This window comes from Cetorhinus maximus, chromosome 13 (genome assembly GCF_964194155.1).
Source record: "Cetorhinus maximus chromosome 13, sCetMax3.hap1.1, whole genome shotgun sequence".
Classification (NCBI taxonomy): Eukaryota; Metazoa; Chordata; class Chondrichthyes; order Lamniformes; family Cetorhinidae; genus Cetorhinus; species Cetorhinus maximus.
The window spans coordinates 72,262,855-72,279,489 of NC_135891.1; the positions used below are offsets into that span (position 1 = coordinate 72,262,855).

At 42.3% G+C, this 16,635-nt stretch overlaps 1 protein-coding gene across 1 annotated transcript in view; it reads right to left on the minus strand.

The window, feature by feature from the left end:
- Positions 1-16,635, minus strand: part of LOC144688689 (endothelin-3-like) — a 213,729-nt gene that overhangs the window by 171,029 nt on the left and 26,065 nt on the right. Inside the window, exon 2 of the mRNA XM_078555524.1 lies at positions 12,391-12,598. Coding sequence (XP_078411650.1) covers positions 12,391-12,598 — 208 coding nt within the window. The remainder of the gene's footprint in view (positions 1-12,390; positions 12,599-16,635) is intronic.

Below are 16,635 nucleotides of genomic sequence, written 5' to 3' on the forward strand. Positions count from 1 at the left end.
TTTGGAAATCTAAATATATTACATCTACTGGGTCCCCTTTATCTATCCTGCTTGTTACCTCTTCAAAGAATTCTAATAAATTTGTCAGGCATGATTTCCCTTTCATGAAGCCATGCTGACTCTACTTGATTAGATTATGTATTTCTAAATGCTCTGCTATTACATCCTTTATAATAGACTCCAACATTTTTCCAATGGCAGGTGTTAAGCTAACTGGCCTATAGTTACCCATTTTTGTCTCCCTTCCTTTTTGAATAAGGGTGTTACATTGGCCATTCTCCAATCCTCTGGGACTTTTCCAGAATCTAAGGATTCTTGGAAGATTACCACCAGTTCATCCACTATCTCTAAGGCAACATCCTTTGATACCCTAGGATGCAACCCATCAGGTCTAGGGGACTTATCGGCCTTTAGCCCCATTAGTTTTCCTTGTACTTTTTCTCCAGTGATAGTTATTGTATTTGTTTCCTCCCCCACCCCATTTTTCCCCCTGATTATTTAGTATTTTTGGTATGCTATTAGTATATTCTACCATGAAGACTGAAGCAAAGTATTTATTCAATTCCTCTTCCATTTCCTGGTTCCCCATTATTATTTCCCCAGCCTCAGTCTCTAAGGGGCCTATGTTCACTTTGGTCTCTCTCTTCCTTTTTATATATTTGAAGAAGCTCTTATCGTCTGTGTTTATATTACTTGCTAATTTACCCTTAAAATTTACTTTCTCCCTCTTTATTTTTGGACATCTTTTGTTGGTTTTTTAAAAATTCCCAATCCTCCAGCTTACCATTAATCTTTGCCTTGTATGTTTTTTCTTTCAATTTGATACTGTCCTTAACTTCCTTGGTTAACCATGGTTGGTTTATCCTCTTCCTTGAATCCTTCTCTCTCACTGGGATATATCTTTGTTGAGAGTCATGAACTATTTTCTTAAATGTCTGCCATTGTTTATCAACTGTCTTTTCTGCTAAACTGCTTTCCAAGTCCACTCCAGCCAACTCTGCCCTCATTCCTTTGTAATTACCCTTATTTAAGTTTAGCACAGTTGTTTCTGACATTTTTCTCACTCTCAAACTTAATGCTAAATTCTACCATATTTTGATCACTGTTTCCTAGGGGATCCTTTACTCTGAGATCATTTATTAAACCTGCCTCATTACACATTATCAGATCCAAAATAGCCTGATCCCTGGTTAGATTCACAACATTTTGTTCTAGGAAACTGTCCCAAATACACTTTATGAATTCTTGCTCATGGCTACCTCTGCCAATTTGATTTTCCTAATCTACATGAAGATTAAAGTCACCCATGATTAATGTACTGTCTTTTTCATATGCCCTCATTATCTCCTGATTTATTCTCTGTCCTACAATATAGCTACTTCTAGGGGGCCCATAGACTACTCCCACCAGTGTCTTCTTCCCTTTGTTATTTCTTATCTCCATCTACATCTTCAGATCCAAGATCCTTTCTTGCTATCGTACTTATTCCATCTCATACTAACAAAGCTACCCCACCACCCTTTCCTTCCTACCTGTCCTTTTGCAAGGTCACATACCCCTAAATATTTAATTCCCAGCTTTGATCTCCTTGTAACCATGTCTCCGTAATGGCTATAAGACCATATTCATTAACCTCTATTTTTGCCGTTAATTCATTCATTTTGTTCCAAATACTCCGTGTGTTTAAGTAAAGAGCCATTAATTTTGCCTTTTTACCATTTTTTCCCCCTTTGACCCTGTTTGCTGTTTTTTTCTGTTTGTACATTCTGTCCCTTCCTATCACACTCTGGGTATCATTACCTAAATAGCTGCCCTGCAATGCTGCCATGTCCTTTAGCTTTGTTAGCCTACTTATCCCCTCTCCAGAACCCTCCCACCACCCTCTATTTAGTTTAAAGTGACAAATCTATACACTGATATACAGAATGAGAAGACAAGAGCAGGTCAAGAAAATGAACAATTGACAGAGCAGTTAATTGTCCTTTAGGATCAGATTCAGCCCATTATTCTGTCATGTTGCTGAAGAGTAAAGAATAACTTGAGCAGCAGACAGGCAGAACTGCAGGGCCAACTCAATGAGATTCTGTTCAATTACTAGAAAACGCAAAGCAAAGTACTTGAGCTTTGCAACAAAAAGGAAAAACTGTTGAAGCAGTTGAACAGGCTGCAAGAATCTCTCCGTTCCAAGTTCGTCCCTTGGGAATCTTACATAGGGAGACAAAATGAATTTAATGTCACTCTGAAAGAACTGATGTTTTCAGAGAAGACTCAGGAGTGTTCACTGTTCCAAGAGGAAGCTGAGAGGTACAAGAATGAGACTGCAGCCTTGAAAGAAACAGTTCACATTTGGAAGGAACCTTGGAAAAAAATTACATTTCCAAAGAGGTCTACAAAGAGGTGAAAATCAAGAACATAGACTGGCAAGTGAAGGTAGAGGTTCTCACTAAAGAGTTTGAGGTCTTTCAAAAGCAATTAGCAGAAGCACAATTACAGAATGTGAGCTTGCAAGGTAGCACAGAGGGATTATAGTCTGCCAAAGAAACACCAATCAGTGAAGAGAACACAACATGGGCAGCAAACAGACCTTTGAGCTGATGTACGCAATCCGTAACCAGCCTTTCTCTCTCTCCTGAGCAGGGATGCCTGCATCACCATGGGTCTCCTCCAGACGGCAGAGGAGGTAAAGATTACTACTGTTGTTAGCCAGCCAGAACAGCATGGTGCTGAGTACTCAAACACTACTGCAGGCTTATCCATCATCATCCCAGGTCCCGGAAAATCCGCAATGGTCAGGCCAACCTACTGCACACAAGATTCCCATTGCACATCTACTGGAAGTGCTACCCGAGAATAATCAGCAGCCTGAAGAGCCTCTACCTCCAACTCTGATGATGGTACAACAGATCAACACAGCAAGCACAGTGTACACACTGCAGCTTCCAGCCAGCATGCACACCCACAAGGGATGCCGGAACCTGGTAGCAGCCTCTCACCATCAGGAAAACGTAGAGCTCAGTGTGCCACTCAACCACCTCCTCGCCACAGAAACGATCTTCCTCAACCTCAGAGGGCATCGAGATGGCCCACACAGAGAAAGAAGAATAAAAACAGCATCGAGGAGACGAATACCATGTTCATCCACCTCACAAGAAACGATCGAAAGTAACAGCAACCGAGGAGTGACACAACAGCCGAACCGACCAGGCCTGGGTCACCATCAAGCAATGGAAGAAAAGGATGAAAGCAAACCCAAATATCAAACCAGCCTCTCAGCCAACAACAAGAACAGAACCACCAGAGCCTGCCACTGTGCCCACAGGGCGGTGAACAGAGGGTTCTAAAGCCTCCAGATCTCTAACTTCAAGGACCTGAAAGGGGGAGATGGGCTAATGAGAATGTTGTTAATGCTAATACTGTAATAGCAATAACATTGGAAAGCATCAAGGTCATAACAATAAGGTAAATACATAAAACTTATAACAATGTAGGTCTTGAAATAAACAAAAGTAGCTCTGTATCCATAGAACCATAGAAAAGTTACAGCTTAGAAAGAGGCCATTCAGCCCATCATGTCTACGCCAGCCAGAAAAAAGATTAAAAAGAAGCTAGCTGCTTATTTTAATCCCACTTTCCAGCACCCAGTCTGTAGCCTTGCAGGTTTGAGCACTTCAGGTGCAGATCCAGACACCTTTTAAATGAGTTGAGGGCTTCAGCCTCAACCACCAAACCAGGCAGCAAATTCCAAACACCCACTACCCTCTGGGTGAAGAGGTTTTTCCTCATGTCCGCTCTAATCCTTTTACCAATCACCTTAAATCTATTCCTCCTGCTAACTGACCCCTCAGCTAAGGGAAACAAGTCTTTATTGTCTACCCTATCTCGGCAGCTCATAATTTTGTACACCTCAATTAGGTCACCCCTCAACCTCCTCTGTTCTAAGTCAAACAACCCCAATGTAGTCAATCTTTCCTCTCCATGGGATAAAGACTTGGGGGAGGTGTAGTATAAGGGTCTGGTATATGCAGGGTTAATGTGGGACTGAGTACAGTACCACCCACACAGTGATGTAAGAAGGCACATGACCCAGAGGTAGAATCAGTTGAGCAGAGACGTGTTAAGACCTAAGATGGAGATGGCTCCTTGCCTGTGCCCTTTCCTGTATACATGTATATAGTTACAAGTAGTTAATAAAGACTTGCTGTTAACCTACAGGAGACTACAAAGGCTTCCTTAACAGCACGTTCTGCAGCCAACATCATTACAAGAAGAATCTAGAACTAGCATCATAAGAAGATAAGAAATAAGAGCAGGAGTAGGACCACTCAGCCCTTCGAGCCTGCTCTGCCTTTCAAATACAAGCATGGCTGAGTTTCTGTCTCACTTCCACTTTCCTGCCTAATTCCCAGATCTTTTGATTCCCCGAGAGACCAAACATTTGTCTATATGATCCTTGGACTTACTCAATTATGAAGCTGCCACAAGCCTCTGGAGTAGAAGAATTACAAAGTCACAACTCTCCAGGTAAAGACATTTCTCCTCATCTCAGTTCAAAATGATTAACCGCTTCCCCTTACCCTGAGGCTGTTAACCCGTGTCCCTGTCCAGCCTCTTCAGGACTTGTGTCAGGATAAGGGCTCTGCTCTCCATAAGAGTGACAGTGGGGAGTTAATAGTAGATAAAAAGGGAATGGTGCAAGAAATGAACAAATATTTTGCTTCTGTGTTCACTATAGGGGATACAAAACACATTCCAGTAATAGCTGCAAATCAGGAGGTGAACAGGAGAAAGGAACTTGGTGAAATTGAAATCACTAGGGAAATGGTACTGAGCAAGTTGATGGAGCTGCGGGCTGGCAAGTCTCCGGGTCCTGATGGATTATATCCTAGGGTCTTAAAAGAGGTGGATAATGAGGTAGTCAATGCACAGGTGTTAATTTACCAAAATTCGCTAGATTCTGGAAAGGTTCCATCAGATTGGAAAGTAGCAAATATAACCCCTCTATTCAAGAAGGTGGGGAGGCAGATAACAGGAAACTATAGGCCAGTCAGCTTGATGTCTGTTGTGGCGAAGTTATTAGAATCGATCATTAAGGAGGTTATAGCTGGGCACTTAGAAGAGCTCAAGGCAATTGGGAAGAGTCAGCATGGGTTTGTGAAAGGAAAATCATGTTTAACCAATTTACTGGTGTTTTTTGATGGAGTAACATGCGCAGTGGATAAAGGGGAGCCTGTAGACATACTGTACTTGGATTTCCAAAAGGCATTTGATAAGGTGCCACATCAAAGATTATTATGGAAAATAAAAGCTCATGGTGGAAAGGGTAAAATATTAGCGTGGATAGGAGATTGGCTGGCTGGCAGAAAGCAGAGAGTAGGCATAAACGGGTTTTTTTCGGATTGGCAGGATGTGACAAATGGAGTCCCACAGGGGTCTGTACTGGGGCCTCAGCTTTTTATGATTTAAATCAATGACTTAGATGAGGGGAGTGAAGACATGGCAGTTAAATTTACAAATGACACAAATATAGGTAGGAAAGCATGTTGTGAAGAGGACATGAGGAAGTTGCAGATGGATATAGATAGGTTGAGTGAGTGGGCAAAGATCTGGGAAATGGAGTTTAATGTGGGAAAATATGAAGTTGTTCATTTTGGCAGGAAGAACAAAAAAACAGAGTATTACTTAAATGGAGAATGGCTGCACAATTCCGAGGTGCAGAGGGATCTAGGTATTCTAGTACATGAGTCACAAAAAATTAACATGTAGGTTCAGTAATTAAGAAGGCTAATGGAATGCTATCCTTTATTACGAGAGGGATTGAACATAAAAGTAAGGGTGTTATGCTTCAGTTATACAGGGCATTGGTGAGACCACACCTCGAATACTGTGTGCAGTTTTGCTCTCCTTATTTAAGGAAGGATGTAAATGCATTGGAGGTGGTTCAGAGGAGGTTTACTAGATTGATCTCTGGAATGAGTGGGTTGTCTTATGAGGAAAGGTCGGACAGACTGGGCTTGTTTCCACTGGAGTTTAGAAGAGTGAGGGGTGATTTGGTTGAAGTGTACAAGATCCTGAACGGCCTCGACAAGGTGGATGTGGAAAGGATGTTTCCTCTTGTGGGTGAGTCCAGAACTAGTGGGCACTGGTTTAAAATTAGGGATTGCCCTTTTAGGACAGAGATGAGGAGAATTTTTTTCTTTCAGAGGGTTGTGCAACTTTGGTATTCTCTGCCTCAGAAGGTGCTGGGGGCGGGGTCATTGAATATTTTTAAGGCAGAGGTAGGTAGATTCTTGTTAGGCAAGGGAATCAAAGGTTATCTGGGTTAGATGGGAATGTGGAAATCGAAATACAAGAAGATCAGCCATGATCTTATTGAATGGCGGAGCAGGCTTGAAGGGCTGAATGGTCTTCTCCTGGACCTATTTCTTATGACTGAGATGAGGAGAAATGTCCTCACTCAGTGCTTGTGAATTCTCTGTATCAGAGAGTTATGGTTTCTCCTCACTGAGTACATTCAAGACTGAGGTTGGGAGATTTTTGGAGACTAAGCCAATCAAGGGAAATGGGGATAAAGTGGAAAATAAGGAGTTGGAGCAGAAATTCAGTCATGATCTTGTTGAGGAGCAGAGTAGAGTTGAAAGGCTTCATGACCTGTTCCTGATCCTGTTTCTTATCTTCCTCTGAAAGATTGAAAGGGTCAAGGGGGAGGAGAGTGAGTAGGGCTGAGGGAAAGAATGAGAGAAAGGAGCAAGAGTGAGTGAAAGGAGAATAGAGAGAGAGTGAGTAAGGGAGCAAAGAAAAATAATGAATGAGAGGGACACTGGAGAGACTGAATGAGGGGCAGCAGGGGTGACAGGGCCAGGGGGAGAGAGAAAGATTCTCAGTCAGGCTTAGCTAATTTCAGGCAGATTGTATGAGTGAGTGGGACAAAGAGATGAGAATTTTACAGGTGTCTTAATAGAGAATTAGTAGGATTAGTAAGTTGCGGATGACACAAAGATTGGCCGGGTAGTTAACAGTGAGGTTGAGTGTCTTGGGCTACAGGAAGATATAGACGGGATGGTCAAATGGGCAGATAAGTGGCAGATGGAATTTAATCCTGAAAAGTGTGAAGTGATACACTTTGGAAGGAGTAATTTGACAAGGAAGTATTCAATGAATGGCATGACACTAGGAAGTTCTGAGGAACAAAGAGACCTTGGTGTGTGTGTCCATAGATCTCTGAAGGCAGAGGGGCATGTTAGTGGGGTGGTGAAAAAGGCATATGGGACACTTGCCTTTATCAATCAAAGCATAGATTACAAAAGTAGGGAGGTCATGTTGGAGTTGTATGGAACCTTGGTGAGGCCACAGCTGGAGTACTGTGTGCAGTTCTGATCGCCACATTATAGGAAGGATGTGATTGCACTGGAGGGAGTGCAGAGGAGATTGACCAGGATGTTGCCTGGGATGAAACATTTAAGCCATGAAGAGAGTTTGGATAGACTTGGGTTGTTTTCGTTGGAGCAGAGAAGACTGAGGGGCGACCTGATCGAGGTGTACAAGATTATTAGGGGCATGGACAGGGTGGATAGGGAGCAGTTGTTCCCCTTAGTTGAAGGGTCAGTCACAAGGGGACATAAGTTTGAGGTGAGGGGCAGGAGGTTTAGGGGGGATGTGAGGAAAAACTTTTTTACCCAGAAGGTGGTGACGGTCTGGAATGTACTGCCTGGGAGGGTGGTGGAGACGGGTTGCCTCACATCCTTTAAAAAGTACCTGGATGAGCACTTGGCACGTCATAACATTCAAGGTTATGGGCCAAGTGCTGGTAAATGGGATTAGGTAGGTAGGTCAGATGTTTCTCACGTGTCGGCGCAGACTCGATGGGCTGAAGGGCCACTTCTGCACTGTGAGATTCTGTGAGAAAACAACTCTTCAATAAATGCCAGTGTTTGCGATTAATGGCTCAGATCTTCCAGTGTCCGGATGTTCAGAAGCACCCTGAAAGGTATGGAAGTCCCGACATAGGCACACCCCAGTACCGCCAGGCACTCTACCCCCTGCTGACCACCCAGCTTCCACCCTGATCCTCCCCCACACCCCACTGACCACCGGAATCTCACACCCCACTGACCACCGGAATCCCACCCCCAACTGACCGCCGGAATCCCACCCCCAACTGACCACACCCACTCCCCCTGTCGAATCGACCCCCCACCCTCCAACTGTCCACTGGTCACCCCCACCCACTGATTGACCCCCCGACCGCCCCTACCCCACCAGGACCCCCTACCCATCTTACCCATTTACCTTACACACTTACCTTCTCTCTGGCTTCTCAATGTGGCTTGGACTTTTAAACTTATCAGCTTTATGGCAGCTAGTGCTGTGAAAACGGAATGTTGCTTCTCATCCCCCATGATCCTGTTCTGCACTGGAAGGCTTTGGGGACTCGCTTCGCTACACGTTTCCCACCAGGCCCGAGTCAGAGGAATGGGTGAGAAATCTGCAGCTCCCGCCCTGGGGAAGTATAAGGGAGCAGAGTAGCAATCTAATGGTGATCGCCACTCCACAGAGACTCTGACCTATCGAGAGTAACTGTTAGACATCAGTGTTAGTACAATTAGAACATCCTTACTAAGAGTTGTTACTAAATTACTGATCATAGTTGCTAGATACTGAGTGCTTGTACTGGTTAGTGTTCATGCTCATTCACAAGAACAGAAGAAAGAGCAGGAGCAGACCATTCAGCCCATCGAACCTGCTCAGTCAGTCAATATGAGCATGGCTGATCTTGGGCTTCAACTGCACTTTCCCCTGATTCCCTGACTGTGCCCCATGTTTTAGATTCTCCGACCAGCAGAAACAACCTCTGTGTCCACCCTGTCAAACCCCGTCAGAATCTTGTAGGTTTCAATGAGATCACCTCTCATTCTTCTAAACTCCAGAGAAAATAGGCCCAATTTACTCAGCCTCTCATCATAGGACAACCCCCTCATCCCAGGACACAATCTAGTGAACCTTCACCGTATCGCCTCCAATCCAGGTATAATGCTTAAACTGGGCAGTCCTGGTAAGTGGAGACTGGATCTCTGGCACCGAATTCTGAATTGACATCCACTGGGAATCAGCGGGCCCCCCAGCCCATCCCTCCGCATATGGGCTGTGAGAGCCCATGCACCCCTGAATCTGTACTTTCTAATTATTGTAACTTGTGGAGTAACTCCATCCCCCCACCCCCAACACTTCCCCACCATCATTGGCTAGGAGAAAGATGGTTACCGTCCACAGGAGGAATGTGGCAGTCTGTCAAAGTGTTAGTCAGCTTACAAATCCTTCCACTCCTCCATTTTGGTCCCCAAGGGAAGAACACAAGGGTACAAAAACAACAATTGCACCTGAGTTCAAAACATTTGAATGTGTGTTGAACCACAGTACAAGACATGGCTACGGAAAGGAATGATTACAGGACACCCTCTCCACACAGAGCGTGATCAACAGAATGGGCTCTGGGTGGGGGAATGGAGGCATTCAAGAAACAGCTAGGTACAGGAATAGGGAAGTGCAGGGTTCTCAGGATGATGGGGCTGAACCTGTACTTTATAATTGTTATGCTTTGTGGAAACTAAATAATGATTAGTTGCTGAGAAACTACAGTGAAATGAAGGTCATTTGGTTTGTATTGGAACCATGGTCAGGATTAACTATAGACAGGCTAATTGTGTGGATAAAAAGATGCCAGATGGAGTATAATATAGAGAAGTGTGAGGTTATTCACTTTGGTCGTAAGAATAGAAAAGCAGGATATTTTTTTAAAAGGTGAGAAACTTGTAAGTGTTGATGTTCAGAAAGACTTTGCTGTGCTCGTACAAGGAACAGAAAGTTAGCATGGAGGTGCAGCAAGCAATTAGGAAGGCAAATCTCATTGAAACCTATAAAATCCTGACGGAGTTTGACAGGGTGGACACTGAGAGATTGTTTCTGCTGGTTGGAGAATCTAAAACACGGGGGCACAGTCTCAGGATAAGGGGCCAATCATTTAGGACTGAGATGAGGAGAAATTACCTCACTCAAATGATTGTGGATATTTGGATTTCTCTACCCCATAGGGTTGTGGATGTTCCATCATTGAATATGTTTAAGGCAGGAATAGACAGAGTTTTGGTCACTTTGGGTATCAAGAAATAAGGGGGCAGTGGGTGGGTAAGTGGAGTTGATGTAGAAGATCAGCCACTGAACGGCAGAGAAGGCTCAATGGACCAAATGACTTACTCCTGCTCCTATTTCTTGTTTTCTTTTGTAATATGGAGACCAAAGCTGCACACAGTATTCCAGATGTGGTCTCACCAAAACCTTGTACAATTGTAGCAAGACTTCTTTATTCCCGTAATCCAATCCCCTTGCAATAAAGGCCACCATGCCATTTGCCTTCCTAATTGCTTGTTGTACCTGCATGCTAACTTTCTGTGTTCCTTGTACAAGCACACCCAAGTCTCACTGAACAAGTTTTACACTTACAAGTTTTTCACCTTTTAAAAAATATTCTGTTTTTCTATTTTATGACCAAAGTGAATATCCTCACACTTCCCCACATTACTCTATCTGCCATCTTGTTGCCCACTCACTTAACCTCCCTATATCTCTTTGCAGCCTCTCCCTGTCCTCCACACAGCTTACCTTCCCACCTAGCTTGGTATCATCAGCAAACTTTGATACATTACTCTCTGCATTTTCATCCAAATCATTAATATAGATTGTAAATAGCTGAGGCCCCAGCACTGATCCTTGTGGCACTCCACTCTGGTCACAGCCTGCCAACTTGAAAATTCACTATTTATCCCTACTCTATGTTTCCTATTAGTTAACCAAACCTCTATCTATGCTAATTTATCACTCCCAACTCCCTTAGTCCTTATCTTACCTATTAACTTTTTGTGTGGCATCTTATCAAATGCCTTTTGGAAATCCAGGTATACTACATCTACTGGTTCCCTTTTATCTACACTACTAGTTACATCCTTAAAAAAATCGTCAAACGTAATTTCATGAGTTTTGGGGCTGGCTACTGAGTGTTGGTGCTAGTTAGATAATTGATCGTTAGCTACTGAGTGGTGCTAGTTAGAGAATCGATTGTTAGCCACTGAACGATGATGCTAGTTAGAGAATTGATTGTTAGTTTACTGAGTGTTGACATTAGGTTTTAAATGCAATGGCCTGGAGTTTTGGTTACCTTGTGCTGTTCTTTCCAGCTCAATACATTTAAAATCGACCAAATGAATGCAAAAGATCAAAGAATTTCACCTGCAATTTATAGCTGCTACTTTCTGCACTAGTTTAAAATCATTATGTTGGAAGCTGCCCCAATCTAGAACAATGGTGAGACTCCCAGTCATTTTTAAAAAATTTGCTCATGGGATACGGGCGTCTCTCGCTAGACCAGCCTTTATTGCCCATCCTTAATTGCCCTTGAGAAGGTGGTGGTGAGCTGCCTTCTTGAACAGCTGCAGTCCATGTGGTGTAGGTACACCCACAGTGCTGTTAGGGACAGTCCTGAATTAATCACCATTGCACGTTTCCACTAATCACACTCATTTGTGGGTCTTCAAGGAAACTCTGAAAATTAAGCTGAATTTTACAGACACCAGGACATACATAGGTAGGTTTTAAGGTTTTCAAATATTAAAAATGTACTTAATTTTTTAAGAAACTTGCTACGTACACCAATGAAACGGCAATTGGTTTTGATTTAAATTAAGTTACTCACAGCTATTTGTGATTCTGATTTTCAGTTATATTAATAAAACGACACCATGTTACCACTGCTAAAGATATCGAGGAATATCTTGAATGTAAAGCTTTTTAAAAAGAAGACTGTTTGACTGCTGCCGAATTGTATCAGTTCATGGAAGTTTAACTTCAGCAAGAAACAAAAAAATTTGAGCAGAAAGATGAGCAAAAAAATCACTTCCTAAGATTCACAGTTGGACTATCGACTGCCCCAAAGCAGAATCTCTTGGATTACCTTTGATTTCAGCTTGTTGACACTGTTGAGAAGTCTGCATTTGTTGCCCATTACTAGGGGCCCTGTGGGCATGAGGGGGCATCAATGTAACTTGGGATCGAGTAATACAAAGGCACAGAAGAGGGTGGGGTGGCAGAGCCTGCCTACTGTTTCGAGTTCGACAAATCCAGCATCAATCATGGTGAGGCGATAAATAGAAAAGTGAACTCACAACCTGCGCCCCAGCCCCTACTCCCTTGCCCCAGTCCCCACCCCCACCCCTGGCTCCAGCCCCCACCCCAGCCCCTATCCCCTGCCCCCAACCCCCAGCCCCTACCCCCTGCCCCAGCCCTACCTCCTGCCATCACTGCTAAAGTTCTGTACAAGGCCAGCTCCACCTGCACATGACTTACTCTGGGGTATTCATCCAGATGACATCCAGGTGACAGTAGTACACACACTCCTTGTCCTTGTACGAGTAACAGGTACAACGCTTAACTCGTGGGTGGGATTGCACTACCAGAGCAGCCACTTCCAAAGCGTTAATCCCTGGTTTATGAGGTGCTTGTGGACCCAGCTCCCAATCCCTGGCACGGTGTAGGGGCTCTCCACCACGGACTCCTGCACAGAGAGACCATGGGTTGGAGTGAATCACTGAGACAGCAAGATACAGCTCCCAAACAGAACCAGAATTCAAAAACATACAGCAACATCTCAATCCACTAAATACCCGTCCACTCCATTCATTTATTCAGTAAATACCCCCTCACTCCATTCTCCATTGATTCACTAAATACCTCATCACTCTATCCTGCATTGATTCAGTAAATACTCCCTCACTGTCTTCTCCATTGATTCAGTAAATGCCCCCCATTGTATTCCTCAATGCTTCAGTAAATATCCCCTCAATCTATTCTCCCTTGATTAATTAACCTCTCACTCTATTCTGCATTGATTCAGTAAATACCCGTTCCTCACTAGATTCCTCATTTTCTCATTAAGTGCCTCCTCACTCTATTCATGATTGATTCAGTAAATACCCGTTCGCTCAATTCCTCATTGATTCAGTAAATACCACCTCACTGAATTCTACATTGAATCAGAAAATGCCCCCTCACTCTATTCTCCATTGGTACAGTAAATACCCCCTCACTTTATTTATCATTGATTCAGTATACACCCCTTCACTCTATTCTCCATTGATTCAGTAAATACCCTTATTCCATCTTGCATTGATTCAGTAAATACCCCCTCACTCAATTACTAATTCACTCAATAAATACCCCTTCACTGGATTCTCCATTTATTCAGTAAATACCCCCTTACTCTATTCTCCATCGACACAGTAAATACCTAGTGACCCTATTCCTCCTTGATTCAGGATTTAGCACCTCATTCAATTCCTCATTGATACAGTAAATATCCCCTTACTCTATTCTGCATTGACTCAGTAAATACACACCTACTCGATTCAGGAGTGATTCAGTAAATACCCCCTTAGTCTATTACCAATTGATTCAATCAATACCCCTTCACTTGATTCCTCATTGATTCAGTAATTACGAGCGCATTCTATTCTCCATTAATTCAGTAAATACCCCCCTATTCTCCACTGATTCAGTAAATACCCCCTCACTGTTCTCCATTGATTCAGAAAATGCCCCCTCACTTAATTCCAGCTTGATTCAGTAAATACCCCTTTAATCAATCCTCCATTGATTCAGTAAATACCCCCTCCCTTAATTCCTCATTGATTCAGTAAGTGCCCCCTCATTCTATTCCTCAATGCCTCAGTAAATGCCCTAATCTATTCTTCATTCGTTTATTAAATAACCTCTAACTTGATTCCTCATTGATTCAGTAAATACCCCCTCACTGAATTCCTCATTGATTCACAAAATAACCCTTCAATCTATCCTACATTGATGGGGTAAATATCCCCTCACTCTATTCTCCATTAATTCAGTAAATAGCCCCTTACTCTTTTCCGCATTGACTCAGTAAATACACACCTACTCGATTCAGGATTGATTCATTAAATACCCCCTTAGTCTATTACCAATTGATTCAGTCAATACCTCTTCATTTGATTCCTCATTGATTCAGTAACTGCGGCCTCACTCAATTCTTCATTGATTAAGTAAATATCCCCTCATTATATTCCTCACTGATTCACAAAATATCCCTTCAATCTACCCTACATTGATGCAGTAAATGCCCCTTCACTCGATTCCTCATTGATTCAGTAAATACCACCTCACTCTATTCCTCATGGATTCAGAAACTATCCTCTCACTATATTCCTCATTGATTCAGTAAATACCCCCACACTCTATTCTCCATTGATTCAGTAAATACCCCCTCACTCTATTCCACATTCATTCAGTAAACACCCCTTCATTCTATTCCTGATTGATTCAGTAAATACCCCCTCACTCTCTTCTCCATTAATTCAGTAAATACTCCACTGGCCTTGATTCCTCAATGCCTCAGTAAATACCCCCCAATCTATTCTCCATTGATTCATTAAATAAGCTCACTCTATTCTTCATTGATTCAGCAAATACCCCCTCACTAGATTCCTAATTTTTTCAGTAAATACCATCTCACTCTATTCGTGATTGATTCAGTAATTACTCCCTCACTCAATTCCTCATTGATTCAGTAAATACCCCCTCACGCCATACCTCATTGATTCGGTAAATACCCCCTCAATCTATTCACCATTAATTCAGTAAATATCCCCTTACTCTATTCTCCATTCATTCAGTAAATACCCCTACATTCTATTCCACATTCACTCAGTAAATACCCCCTTACTCTATTCTCCATTCATTCAGTAAATACCCCTACATTCTATTCCACATTCACTCAGTAAATACCCCCTTACTCTATTCTCCATTCATTCAGTGAATACCCCCTCTCTCTGTTCTCCAATGATTCAATAAATGCCCCATAACTTGATTCCAGCTTGATTCACTAAATACACCCTTAATCAATCCTCCATTGATTCAGTAAATACCCCCTCCCTTGAATCCTCATTGATTCAGTAAATACCCCTTATTCTATTCCTCAATGCCTCAGTAAATACCCCCTCAATCTATTCTCCATTGATTCATTAAATAAGCTCACTCTATTCTTCATTGATTCACTAAATACCCCCTCACTAGATTCCTAATTTTCTCAATAAATATCCGCTCACTCTTTTTGTGATTGATTCAGTAATTACCCCCTCACTCTATTCTCAATTGATTCAGTAAATACCCCCTCACTCTATTCTCAATCAATTCAGTAAATACCCCCTCACTCTATTCCTCATGGATTCAGTAAATACTCCCTCACTATTCTTCATTGATTTCGTAAATACCTCATCACTACTCTTCATTGATTCAGTAAATACCCCATTACTCTATTCTCCATTAATTCAGTAAATACTCCTTCACTCTATTCCACATTCATTCAGCAAATACCCCCTCAGTCTATTCCTGATTGCTTCAGTAAATACCCCTTCACTCTGTTCTCCATTGATTCAGTAAATGCCCCCTCAATTGATTCCAGCTTTATTAAGTAAATACACCCTTAATCAATTCTCTATTGATTCAGTAAATACCCCTCTCTCTTGATTCCTCATTGATTCAGTAAATGCCCCCTCATTCTATTCCTCAATGCCTCAGTAAATACCCCCGTAATCTATTCTCCATTGATTCATTAAATAAGCTCTCACTCTATTCTCCATTGATTCAGTAAATACCACCTCACTCGAATACTCATGGGTTCAGTAAATACCCTCTCACTCTACTCTTCATTGATTCAGTAATTACCCCCTTGCGAGATTCCTCATTTTCTCAGTAAGTATCCTCTCACTCTATTTGTGATTGATTCAGTAAATACCCCCTCACTCAATTCCTCATTGATTCAGTAAATATCCCCTCACTCTATTCTCCATTGATTTAGTAAATACCCCCTCACTCTATTTTCCTTTGATTCTCTAAATTCCCCATCACTCGATTCCTCATTGATTCAGTTTATACACTCTCAATATATTCTCGCTGATTCACTAAATACACCCTCACTCTATTCTCCATTGTTTAATTAAATACCCCCTCACTCTTTGCTTCATACATTTACTAACGACCTCCTCACTCGATTCATCATTGATTCAGTACCCCCTCACTCTATATTGATTCACTAATTACCTCTTCATTCTATACTCCAATGATTCAGTAAATACCCCACATTCCATTCTCCATTGATTCAGTAAATATCCCCTCACTTGATTCTTCATTGATTCAGTAAATAAACCTCATTCTATTCCCCATTGCTTCAGTAAATACTCCCTCAATCTATTACACATTGATTCCATAAATACCCCCACATTCTGTTCCTCATTAATTCAGTAATTAGTCTCTGTCTATTCAACATTGATTCAGTAAATGCCCTCCCATTATATACTCCATTGCTTCGGTAATTACCCCCTCACTCTATTCTCCATTGATTCAGTAAATACCCTCTCACTTGAGTCCTCTGATTCAGTAAATACTCCATCTATTCTATATCTATTCACTAAATACCCCCACATTCTATACTCCAATGATTTAGTAAATACCCCCTCACTCAATCCCTTGTTGATTCAGTAACTACCCCCTTATTCTATTTTC